The 13,753-nt window shown below is 36.3% G+C and overlaps 1 protein-coding gene across 5 annotated transcripts in view; it reads right to left on the bottom strand.

The window, feature by feature from the left end:
- THADA (THADA armadillo repeat containing) overlaps positions 1-13,753 on the bottom strand; it is a 167,905-nt gene that overhangs the window by 88,960 nt on the left and 65,192 nt on the right. For all 5 annotated transcript variants that reach the window (XR_012628254.1, XM_074863584.1, XM_074863586.1 and 2 more), the window contains exon 29: positions 3,385-3,553. Coding sequence is in view for 4 of the 5 variants with exons in the window: in XM_074863584.1 (XP_074719685.1) it covers positions 3,385-3,553 (169 nt within the window). In the remaining variant the exon portion in view is untranslated. The remainder of the gene's footprint in view (positions 1-3,384; positions 3,554-13,753) is intronic.

The following is a 13,753-nucleotide window of genomic DNA, read 5'->3' as shown; positions in this document are numbered from 1 at the left end:
TATATGAGACTATACATTTCTACAAAAACACAGACATGAAAAGAGAAAGCAGACCATGTCCCTACCTGCATGGCTTACAAATACCACTATGAGTCAAACTTGTACACTGAAATTACTAATCTCAAGTACAGGTTATTGAATAAAACATTTCTGAATTAATTACAGCTTAATTCTTAATTTCTCAATTATTCTGAACACATGGAATACATACTGCAGGAATTTCAACCCTAAAGAGGCAGAAGGTAAAAAAACCCACTTGATCCTCTGATAAGGATACCTCACAATCTTCCCGAATAAAACTAAGTTCCCTGGCAACTGCCAAAAGTCAAAAAGTTTCACAAATATAAAGGCTTCCCTAGTTACAAATTTTTATACACTTCCAGAAGTCTTTACATAAAGCTCTGGACAAGCTCCTCCTTTCAGCTAATCAGCTAAAAAACCTAGATCTTAAAACAAAAGAAGCCAGAAATATTTCATCATTCAAGAAGTCCAGTAGACTTCTGCATTTTCTTGTGGATAACAAACTTGATTCCCTCACCCTCCCTGTCTCCCACGCCAGTTTTAGTTATGGAGTGAAGTAGAAACTGCACTCATAAAAGGAAACACTAAGGATAGATTTTTCTTTCTCTTATTCAAGTCAATGCATTTACTTATGATGCAGAACTACTCCTTGAGGAATACCATCAGTTCCATAAGAGTTACAGCACAGCAGTATTCCTCCTAGGTAATTCTTGAAAATAATTCTTCTGTAAAACATGTAAAGCATGAGATTATTTTATCCTCATGGACATTCATATGCCTATGTAAACTGAGCCACAGTTATCACACTGTGGAGGAAAAGCCATGTTTTCACATAATACAAAGGTCTGAAGTTAAACAAAACACATTTGCATCCACTGTCAAAAAACACTCCCTGTCAGTCGCCACAATTTGAAAACAGGCCCTGTTTAGACAAGCACTCCATGCTGCTCTTTTTGAATGATCTTTCTATAAATTAACATTTGGCTTGCAACAGATGAAGCAATTACGTAACTCTGAAATATAACTGAAATATACTTTCAAGATTCACTACATTTGGCACTGTCACATAAGCTTTAAGTCTGAATAATTTCAACTCTCCCGTTCAAGACTTGACAGCATACGAACACAGAAAAAAATTAGGCAATGAACTTAGTCAGCTTCTGACTAATGTGACTGAACAAACAAAATGAAATTACTGAATTCCATTTCCATAAGATATTGGCCTTGTACTTCTGGAAAAAATCTAAATTTTATTGAGTTTTGTACAGACTCACTCTTTTTAGTAGGGATTTTTGTTTCAGTTTTATATCAAAGAGGAAGATAAATTCTCTACTGTGTCATGGAAATGCAGTGCAAACAATTTCAAACACTGCCAGATGACTGTCTCTTCAAGTAAGCCTTCAGAGAAACAGTGCTTTAACGAATAAACCCATAACATAATTTTCTACAGTTCAGTGAGCTTTAGCAGCAGCTTTGCAAGTCCCATCTTACATGGATAAAAAAGAAACTGAAACCATGCATCCAACAACCCCTGAAAGTCACAGTACTTTGTACTGCTTACAGGAGGTGAATGCTAACTGCATGTTGAACTACTTGGCATTAGTATTTTAGAGGTACAACATCAAACACCACCACCTCTCTTTCTGCTCATCTTTTTCACCCTACGGTATTTTGTCTGAATGCTTTGTTATTTTTAGCTGGCAACAGACAGCTCGGCATTTCAGTCATACACTAAATTTGATTAAGTATTAAATGAAGACTTTGCACAACCTTGATTCACAAGTCATAAAAGCAAAGCTTGAGATAAATGCAAGAGACCAAACATCACTGAACTGTTATGGTACAAATGACATTTTTTTGAAGAATGTCATACTCTGACAGCACCAGTCTCTCCCTGGTGCGGTACCAATTGCACTAGTAGTTCCTAGTTGCTGCTCAAAACTGATGAAAAATCACACTGAAGCCCTGAAAATATCTCCTGCCTCACAGGTATGGAAAAGAAAACTCCCCTCCCCTATGCATAAGATCGTGTTAGCAACACTGGATTAAAAAACAGATTATCCTTTGGGTTCTTTCAGAATCAACCTTCTGTTATTATTTTTCTTCCTGGGCACTAAAAAGAAGGCAGTGACTTTATACACTACAGCCAGTCAGTCCATACCCTCATGACCAGGGTTATAATCATTTTGGACTGAGAAAGCACTTAATTCTGTTGGATTAACCCTCTCTTCCTAATGCTTCAAGAGGTTCAGAAGTTTCATGACACAGCAGGGCTGCACAGGTAATTTAACAATGGCACTCTCCTCCTTCCCAGGCAGATGCAGCAGCTCACAGGTCTAAGCACTTCCATACATGCATGTGCGTGAACTGCTTTTCAGAGCAGAAAAGACTGGACACAATCATCCCATACCCTGTGACAACCTTCGCTGTAACCAGTCATCATCCAAATCCAGATTCAACTGGCTGAAACCCTTCACTGTAACAGCTCTAGAGGTACTTCACTCATTTCCCTGTCCTAGGTTTCATGTAAGGTCATAATTTTAAAGGAAAACGATATGCTGGAAAATATACACTAAAAGAACAAAACAAAACCACAGACACCCCACCACATAGTTCACAGTGGAAACATGTACCTAGATGGCGTGCCAACTCAGACGGACTAACAGAGCTGATCATGTACAACATGGCTTTGTTGGAGGGTTCCTCATGAAAAACAGGCAATAAACATGGGTAACTTATTACCATGATAGCTTAAAAATCAAACACAGTGAACCGACTGCCATAAACCAAAGCAATGATATATGGGGAACGAAGCAATTTCTGATTCCAAACCAATAGCAAGCTGTTTTCCAGAACGTTTTCACAAGATGACTGTATAAAGCTTTTCACAACATGTACAGCAAACTGACAGGAAGCTGCTGGTGTAGCAGGAAAAGCAAATGAAGTAATATATAAATATGAAGGTAAGTAGCAAGTCTCAATATCTACAATACTGTTGGTGCTTGGAGTTCAGCTTTGCCTCAGATTTGCTCTGTGATTTTGGGTAAGTCACATAGATCTCTCTATAGGTATGTTTATATAGATATTTGCTCTCAAAGCACTTTAATCTCCAGAAATGAAACACTGTATGAAAATGTAAGTGTTGATATTTACAGCTTACAGCCTTCTAATGACAAATGAAATGTGCATTCCATATTTATCATCTGATAGAATCGACTCAAAAGGAGTCTTCATACGTGTTTTGACAATGTGTGAACATTCAGCACATTATCTGGCTGTGAAGCATGACCAAAAAAATCCAACAAAAACCCCACAATAAAAAAAACAAAACAAAAAACCCACAAACAACCCCGCAAAACTTACTTGCAGAAGCGTTCCATGAACATTATTCTGTCGTATGCAAGGACTGGTAGAGTCTGGAAGCCCCTCCAGCAAGGACACCACTGTATGTGGTACTTCATTTACCGTAACAAATGGGACGAGGGCCCGACCTGACATCTCACGAGAACGGTACACAGGAGAGTGCCCACACCTAGAAAAAGGAGAAATACCTGGGGTTTTTTGTCATCCAGTTGCAATCTATTGCTGTGGCTAAAACAAAACAAAGGATAATGCAATGAAAACTAAAACACGTTTCTCACAAATCAAATGTACACTCTTTCTTCTCAGTAGTGAAAGAGTATTTGTCCAGAAACACAAGACATACTAGAGCCACGCTGGAGGCCTTTTTTTTCCTTCAGTAGTTCTTCTCTTTACACAAAGTTTAAAAAAAAAAAAAAAAGAAAAAGAAAAAAGAAAAGATGCAATTATGCAATTATGCCATGAAGCAGGTAAGTATATGGTCCTGTTCCATCTTCCTTATGTTTATGTTACTTACTATAAAGCAATCGTATTAAAATGTATTATGAGTTTGACTTAAAACTATTAAACTCCATGTTCTTAATCAGATGTTTCCATAAGAACACAACATGGTGTCTACTGGAATTTTAGGACATATCTCCCACTGGTTTTTAGAACATACTTAAAGGCAGGAAGTAAAAGACACATTAGAAAACAATTTTCTATTATTTATAATTAGTATCTCAAAAATAAATATTTTATTTATTAAAAATTAACTGATATGATTCAAGACTGCATATAAAACACAGGCCAAAAATAACCTTTTATCTTTTAATGTTATTAAGGCTTTAACTAGCTGTAGATTTATGAATATACATAGAATTAACTATTCAGCTATGTTAACACATTAACCAGCTGTATACTTCTTCAGCAGCATGTATACTGAGTTGAAGTGAATAAAAATCTTTTACCAACTAAAAATAGGTTAGGCTAAGTCTTTCAAAGCCAGTAGTTCTTGCATGTGTCAATTTTTGTAAGACAGGTACAATTCAGCCACCTGCAGTTTCAGACAACTAAGAGTTACTACAGGGTTTAGAAAAGAATGGCCAAATGACTTAGGTGATGTAAAATGCAGTATGGCAGAAGTTATGCTCTGATACCTTCCAGCTGATCGTGATGACCCAGAGACGATGGCCTTCCCTCATCCTACCCTCTCATCTTTTTCTGAATTGCTTCTTACATATTTTCAGTTTACAAAATCACATGTAGTTGAGATTATCCCCTGCCAAAATGGTCAAACCCCTTTTGAGCTCTTCAAAACAAGCTCTGCAGGGTCATGCCTACAAATTTAAAAAAATGAAATTAAAAGATATTCTAAGGTTTCAAGTATCTCTAGCAAATTTAAATCAATCCTCAAAGTAGTTGTTTACTTTAGTTCACATCAAAGAAATACAGAAAACAGTTTCCACCTTGAACCAGCAACAGAATTAATAGGGTTTTGAACATAAGACAGCAAATAGACTTAATTGAAATAGCATAACAGTTCTGACATTTTAGTCATGTTAGGCCATGGTATGCCTGAAAAACACAGACCTCGTTTAGAGGAAGTAGAGAGCTACGCTACTCCTGAATGACATGCTTTTGTGGTAATTTTCATCCTCACAGTATGGCAGCATGTTCTATCCTCCACCTCCCCATGTCATCCCCCATAGGGAATGATTTTTAGAACGATCATCTTTGCATTTCCTTTTCAAAGACTGGCTATCCTTCACAACAGGATGCAAAAGCAGAGCAGTCACAACTGGAGGAAAAGCCTTAATTCTGTATTGACAAGGTGCAAGAAGAAAGTCAGCTTAGCTCTTAACAAAAAATTTCCATTTTTTAAACAAAAACTTTTTAATTCTACTGTACGGTAAACTTAAACCTGAGAAGTGATTTGTCTGCAGCCATTCCTTCATTTCTGCTAAACCATCTTTTCTTAATGAAGAGATTATCATATGGAGATGTTCTTTCCAAACACAAGCAACACTGATATTGTAATAAATGTCTAATTTTTAATTAGCTCTAACTGTATATTCAAGAATGTTCTTTATTTTGTTCACGATCTTTTACAAATCCCAAGGAATCTGACATGTCTTGAGAAGAAAGAGTGGAAAATGGGTAAAATGCCAGGTTTTCCTCTAACTTGTGAAAGGGTACTTTCCAACACTACATGCTTCAGAGAAGGTTTTCTCCTCAAACATGATGCAATGGATTAGAATGGAATTCTGTGGGGTTTTTCCTAGTAATAAAAAAAAATGGAGTTGAGAGCAATTTTTAGAAAACCTAACTTTGTTGTGTTGTAAAAACTGACATTAAAGACTTATAACACATGAACATACATATATGGGGATAATACAGTATTTTACATATCAAATTTTATTCCATGCTGTTATTTTATCAAATTTAGTATGGAAAGAGAAGTGACTTCGCTGTATTTATAAAGAAGAAAATAATTTCATATTACAGGCAAAATTGTCTCAGCTGCCTAAAGTCTGAGTCCACAACAGAGACTGCCACCTCAGCATGTATACTGAATGTATGTAAGGCAAAAATACAATTCTCAAAACAAGTCTAATCTCCACCTCTCCTCATGCCCCAAATTGTTGTTCTCTATAAGAACCTCAGCAACTGAGTGCTACCCCACACAGAAGCCTAACTGGGACCCTCAAATTTGGTTCTGTTTTGCATTTTGAGGATGCTAAATCGGAGGCAATAACCTCCTCCTTCTTCCCCTGTGCAAACACACAGGTGCCCAGCAGTGAAGAATTTGCCCAGGACACAGGGAACCCAGTTCTGCAACTTTCTGTGCCTGAGGGAATGCAAACCCACAGCTACTACTTGCCCAAAGGGCAACGCAGCCACCAACCTGCTGCTGCACATTAATGCAAACCTCTTACCCTACAGATTGCAACAGTGTGCAGTGTAGTCACAGGAACTGACATCTTAGTGGAAACCCTCATAAGATCACTTCTATAAAGTCATTACTAAGGAACAAAAGCATCACAAAGTTTAAGAACAATCAAGTATCTGCTTTATAGGAACACATACGGGAACACAAGGAAGGTATTTCACACTGGCAAATAGCTTCACAAATCTGGTAAGGGTTAACATTTGTACTGTTTCTTCTTTTTTTTTTCTTTTCTTTTTTTTTTTTTTTTTAAATCTTCTAATACACAAATTGGTGTCCGTCCCTGCTGCCCCCACAAGAAACAGTACTGATAACATTTCAAAAACACTCCTCCTTTCACATACACATGCAAGAAATCATGCCAAGTCACCGCTAGTGACCTATCCCTGAACTTCTGCATACCCTGAAGGCACTTATGTGTACATCTCTCATGTTTTGAAGGCACTTGGCTTCATTCCTGAATCATGCAAGAAGTTTGTCAGAAGAATGTCAAAATATACACCACTTTTTCCATAACTTGTAACAGCACCCTAGATTAAGAACAGGCAGTTTTGATTTTTACAGGATCTCACTTAGAGATAATTTCTTACCTGAAAATAAACTAAACAGGATCAATTCTCAAAAAGTGAAAGAGTGAATGTAAATAAAACTGAGTAACACAAAACAACAATCTAACCCAATGTAGCAATTCTTTGTTTATTGTTATACCAGCCTCCAAGATCAACTATACACTTTAACATGGAGTCCTCCACCTGTATTCTTAAATTTCATGTAGGATTTAGCAACTACCATGGGAAGCAAGTTCAAGCTGTATCAAGAAAAAGTCATTACACAATTATGGCAATCACTGTAACTCAGTTTGTACCTGCAGCAAAACCTAGCAGGTTAAGGAAGTAAGTATTTTAAGGCTATTAAACTCTTCTGGTTACTCCTCCTGCAGCCATTTAACACACTGCCATCCCTGAGAATAGAATCATTTATGTGGTGGCAGTTGCCTTGCCAGGACACTGGTAGAAAGGAAAACGACCTCCAACCTCGCCACTTTGCCATCAGACTCTGAGCTTCACCTGCCAACAACATGACTAAAATCTGTCGCAGGCTGCCTCTTCTCACCTTCTCTGCAGGCAAGCACGAGCAATGGATCTTGCATCCATTAGGGCAGCATGTATGTGGGTACAAACCTGTAGTTAAAACTGTTTCATTTTCTTTGATTTGAAAAATACTTGAGGGGGGGAGTGTTCTCAGCATGCAACACTTTCTTTGCAAGCAGATCATGTATAAATAGACTTTTAAATCTAAGAAGTATCTAAAATGTTGTCATATGTAAAAACATACACTATACCAACCTGATTTTATTATATCTCAAGGTAACAACAAGCAATGAAACTCACAAAATCCTCATGTGATACACTTCTATTAAATCCTGAGGGCTATTAACAACTGTTGAAGTAGTATTTCATGTTGAACTCAGTACTGTTTATCTAGGTGCACAAGGCACTGGATGTAAACATGTTTACTTCAAACAGTCCATGATCAAGAACAAAAAGTCAATAAATCTGAGAAGGTTTCACTTTGTGTAACTGTAGATTCACTCCATTTCCACTGCTTCATTCCAGCTTTAACACTTAGATCCTGAACAACCCTCCTAACTGACATAATTTATGACCAACTCTCATAAGGCACAAAGATTCCATACTCCTCTGCACACATCAAAGTATCTACTTTATTACTCTGGCTACAAACAACAGAATACTAGCTGTAAATAAAAATATCTTGAACTTTTTTTAAAAAAATTAAAAAGACAAAAAGAACTGCAGGTGTTTCCTATGTACTTATTTTTCTTCCCTTATTACTCCCCCTCAATGGATCTTGTATTACCCAAATTAACAAATGAAATAAGGATTACTTTTTATATAAGAAACAAATGTGTAGAATTAATCTGAAAAATCACACCTGTAGCTGAAAATATGTCAATTTTATTAAGTAACACCTACAGTTGTTAGAAGAAGGATTAACAAAGAAAAAATATCTATTTCCAGGTTTACTGGTTATTGTTAATCTGTGCATTACTAATTATATCACTGCTTATTAATGATACAGTTCCTGCAGTCCTATAGACAGTATCTCACCATCACAATTTTGTTTTCAGCCAAAATACATTCACATCCATTGCCTTCACAAAATGTTGGAAGACGGAACTGGGAACAGCAGCCATGAAAACAGAACTGAAACAATGGGAGAACAGGACAAACGATGAGGAAGAGGACGTTCTGCAGAAGGGGCCTCTGATCTTCTGAGTCAAACCAAGTATCCTACCACCATCACCAAAGGAGTTTGGGAGAAGAGGGCAGCATGAGGCAGGAAAGGCACACTTGCAATTCAAACAAACCAACTCTGCCTGCTAGTTAAAGCATTTTAACAGCCTCGAGGGTTTTTAAAAGATAAAACTGATTAAAAAAAATTAATAAAAAAAATCAAATAGATAGTATTCTTTAAACCCTGGAGCTAGTTATGCCACAAGATCCTAACAAACACACTGGAAAGAAAAAATTGTAATAAAAACTCCTGTCTGATTCTATACAGGTATGGTAAGTTGTATGAGAAGGAGGTTTTTTCTTTCCTCCAACATGCAGCTATATAGTTCAAGTCATGTTATCAGTTCTAAAGCAAGAACTAAAAACATGAAATTACATTAGGGGAAAACATGGATGGGGATTGCAGAGAAAAGTATTTAGCAACAGATTCAGTTCCTATTAGAAACAGTTTGTTATTAAGATTCAAGAGCAGTGTACTAAGTGAAATACCTCCAGAAAAAAGAAAAAATACCTTTTTAGAAAAAAATTCATCATGATTTCATACTAGTTCATTTTTTTCCCTTTAAGTTCTCTCCTGAAAGATTAAATTTAGCAGCTTACAAATGAAGTATTACAGGTTTCTAAGCAAAGACAGGTCCAAAAATAGCATTTAAAAAAATACACTCATGATTCCACACAATTAATATAACTTGGACTTCTATACTGAGGAGAAATCAGCAGGACAGTACCTACTCAATAATGTGAGAGTAAGGTTTCCTGGAATATGAACAATAATTCGCTATACACGTGCCTAAAGTTTCTTTTGTTCATTTATTGATTTGCTTGTTTTGTGGTTTTAAGGAAACACAACTATCTTCCATTTTGTTAGATTTCTGTGTTCCTTACCAATTGAAGTATCCAAAGCATTTAATTTTAAAAACTTATTTCACTGTGAAAACCTGTACTGTAATTGGCCTGCAATTTTTTTGTTCTTTAATCTGAAATTAAGAATCAAAAAAACCCCCAGAATAATCTGAGTTTTGATACAGCATCTCAATATTTACCTGACAAGCAGAAAAACATTACAAAAGTATCAAGAGTTTGCCAGAGGTTTTAGATCTACAATCAACACATGAATGTAGGCCAGAAAATGTTTGAACACAACCATGGACAGAAACAGATCAAGTTTAATTTCAGGTTATTTATACAGTACTAAACCTCTAAATTCTTATCTATTTCCTTTAAAGTGAAGTTAATGGTTGTCCAAACTTCTAGTCTCTTTATACATTGTTAAGTATTTTATTCTTCCAACCTGGGCAATTAAGATAAAACCTTATGTTTTTTTAAGGGCAGTGTTTCCCACACAAGAACTTAATGAATCCAGCTGTAAATACTGCAGAAACTATGTAGGCGAAGTACACAGACTTTTATTTGTGAAAGCTGTCCACAAGCTATGCCAGGAGTTGTTTCTCCATATGTTTCCAAGGGCTTTCTAGGAAGAAATTATAGACATTTCTCTCTTCTTGTCACTAAGACCTAGGTTACTGTAAAAAGTGGCCAGCTGATACCAAGCTGAATCAACAACAGAAACTTGAATTGTGGTTCAGCCAGCCAACAAACTAAAATCTCTAACATGTAAGCCTATGAAAACTGTTACTAATACTGTGTGTAAACTTTAGATCAACAGAAATATGTTCTCTTCAAATGGAGATCTGCTGCAGAACATATTGACACAATTTAAATGGCATCTCTTTTCTTGCATTCCTTTCAAGAAATCTCAATATCTCCAGGTAGCTAACCTCTAGGTTTATTTAACTATTTGCTGAAGTCATATGAGGTTAGAGCTTCCTTTCTTCAGTTTTTGGTTCATGGTATTCTAGAGAAAAAACAACCACTCTTAACCCAAGGTCACGTAAAAGAAAAATTTTCATTCACAACCATATTTCAACTCTGTTAAATTGTGAAAAGTTACTATGATGTTTCACAACTGCAGAATAATGGAAACACACACCACATTACCAAAATAGTTAAGAAAAACACAACGAAGAATGTATACAAACTACCTTCTGTCTTAACAACTGTATCATTAGTTTGAACTCTGTGAAAGGGAAGTTGAATGCATAAATCAAGTCTCAGCACTTTATGATGATTCTGAAAGCCTCAGCTCATAATGCAGTAAGAGCAATTTTCAAAATTTATTATTAGACCCATGAAAACAACCAAAGGATCTGGGTTCTCAAAGACACTTTCAGTCATACCACCAAAAGTAGCTAGCCCATTGCCAAAAAGCCTTCCCAACGTTGACTCTTCTCAAACTCAGACTGTTCTTTTTAAATAATATTGGCTTTTAAAAATACCATTATACTTGGTTTTCCTTAACATACCTACCATCCTCTGCATAGTTAATGCATTATTTATCTGCATTTTCATGTTCCTTACTGCAAATACTTTTGCAGAACAAGCTAAATGTTACTATTTGGCTACTTATCTTGACCAGCAAAGTACTTACTGACTGGCTAATTTTAAGCATGTAAATGAATAATACAATTACTTCACCAATCATGTATTGGCAGTTGATTGGCAGTTGCATGTATTGGCATATTTTTTACTGGATCATGTTTCAAATAGGTAGTATACATCAAATTTTAACAGACACCGGCCCTTTTCGGAAGTCTGCAATACTGGAGAAAGATAGTTACTCCCAGTGCCCATGAACACATCTCTGCTAGACATTGCCTTTTATTTCCTGTGAATCTGACAGCTCCCTACAGTTTGTGAACACTTCCTAAATTGCTTCAGGTGATAATCTGCCAATGAGAAGCAAACAGATTGAGGAACACAGTAAAAACTGGAATAAGGAATCAATAATGAATACGTAGGGGTTGTAATATTTCCCATCAGCACATGAACACGAAAGAACATTTGCCCACAGTTTAAAAGAAAAGGTTGAGGAATAGATCAAAGAACGTACAAGACGTACAATGATTTTTAGTTGATCAGAAGGTCTTGAAGAGCCTACTGCCAATCAAGCACTTTGCAGTCTTCTCTAGCACTACAATTTGAACTTAATCAAAATGGAAAAAATGACAAACTGTTTATCATTTCTTATTTAAAAATGCTTTTAAAAAAGTCTGAAAACCTTATTATTAACAAATACTTATGGTGAACTATAAGTATTTTTACTGATCAGTACCAATCACTATGCAATCAGGATTGCACAGAGGATAGACTGTAAGTAGAAATGGAAGAATTCCAAGCCAGACAACTAACAAGAGAGGAGTTATGATCAGAGGGGAAATGCATGCCTCTCCCTCCCTCCTCCTCCCCAGCCATGCAAAACTTCCATCTTAGATGTCAAGCAAGCGATTTAACACTACAAAATACAATAAGAATCTAAAAAACAATGTATATTTTAGGGGTATATGTTGCTCCCTTGTCCAAATGCCTATGCCAGATCATTATCTTGGGAACCTTGCCTATAATCAAAAGGGTATCTGTCTTTGTATTGCAATGACAGGTCAGCCCCATAAGCTTCCCCAGCAAGGACAAGGCATTCCAATGGGTCATGGCCTGCTCTTAGTACCACAGGAATTCCAAATAATAAATGATTGCAGGCAGTTATAATATTAAGCAGTTATACTGATCAGACATTAGATTAAGAAGAGGAAAAAAAAAAAAAGACAAAACAAAGGAAAAAAACAGAGACCAAAAACTGAGAAGATGTGCAGGGAGACGCTTTTATGAACAACTGTAATCAAGAGCAGCTATTTTAATACAACAATGCAGCAACACACACATGTGGTTCTTTTCATCTAATATGAAAAGGCATTCCCACAAAACCTCTTTGCTTATCAGACCCCTGATAAGACTCCCAGTCTTACAGAAATGACAGCTGAAAACAGGCAAGTTTTAACATTAATTCTCCTACTGGTGCCATGCCACACTAAAATAAAGGAAAAAGAGGAGAAAGGCAGAGGAAGCACACTTAGCACAATCATTCAGCTATCTCATTTGGCCACTTACCAAGGGATACCAGTGTTCAGCCTACAAAGTCAGATGGCTGCTTTCAAGTCAGATACAGGATGATATACTAAACCCACATATGCAACTGTACATGTGTGAAACAAAACAAAAATCGGGGAAACTGCATTTGAACAACTTATATAAACAGCAATCTGATCAAAGTATGTATGAATGATTTCAATCAAGCTCTTCCCAAACATATCTTGTTATCAGAACTCCCTCAACTCCCCCATCTCCTGTGCTCTTTATTCAGTGTAAGGTTTTAAGCTTATTTCAAACTCTCACAGACACTTTTGATTTTACATCTGAAATTTTGTTTCCTTATTACTCCATCCTACCCCAGATCCAATTCCCATGAAGCCTATACAAGCTTTGTCCCAGGGCTACAATGCAACAGGACCCGCACCTGATGGACTGGATATAATTTAATGTAATTAAATGCAAACAGAGCAATAAAAATAATAGGCATAGGTCAACAAAGATTAACTTTTTCAAATGAGCAACCCACATGCAAGTAACATTATCCATCAGTGAATATTTAAATTCACACCACCTTCTAGAATATTAATACTACTATACTTGAGTCCTTTTCCTTAAAATGTTTCCTTAAGAAGTTAGCTCTCACAGATTTATAAATAGTAAGACACAACTGTGACTCCTAGAGAGCCCCAGAATTCATGGTCAGGTGCTCCGTTTCCCTAAAGCTAAAATAAACCTGGATCAATCTCACTTATTTAATACACATTTTTCAAACTGCCTAAAACATAGAACTCAATGATTTGCAACATTAGTACACACAGATTACAACAGTAAGATCATAATTTTATGTGTGCACCTTTCCATAATTGGATTTGATGTTCAAAAGCAAAACATGTGAACTATGCCAATAATATTTCCCCCTTCTCTGTAATGAAGTAAACTGAGCAATGAAGACTGAAAGGAATATGCAAAGAATTTGTGAACATAAGTGGAAAAAGAATGGGGAGAGAAAAACACAGGCAAGACTGCATTAGAATGGCATTTCACATCTTTGTAGGAAAGCATCAAAGAATCAAAGATAAATCAGTCAATGGAAAAAGACAGCACAATAACATAAATATATTAGGTATATCTGGAAATTGAAAAC

Source organism: Strix uralensis, chromosome 3 (genome assembly GCF_047716275.1).
Source record: "Strix uralensis isolate ZFMK-TIS-50842 chromosome 3, bStrUra1, whole genome shotgun sequence".
In the NCBI taxonomy this organism is placed as follows: Eukaryota; Metazoa; Chordata; class Aves; order Strigiformes; family Strigidae; genus Strix; species Strix uralensis.
The sequence above is the reverse complement of the archived record's forward strand: the minus strand, read 5'-3'. Positions and strand labels throughout refer to the sequence as shown.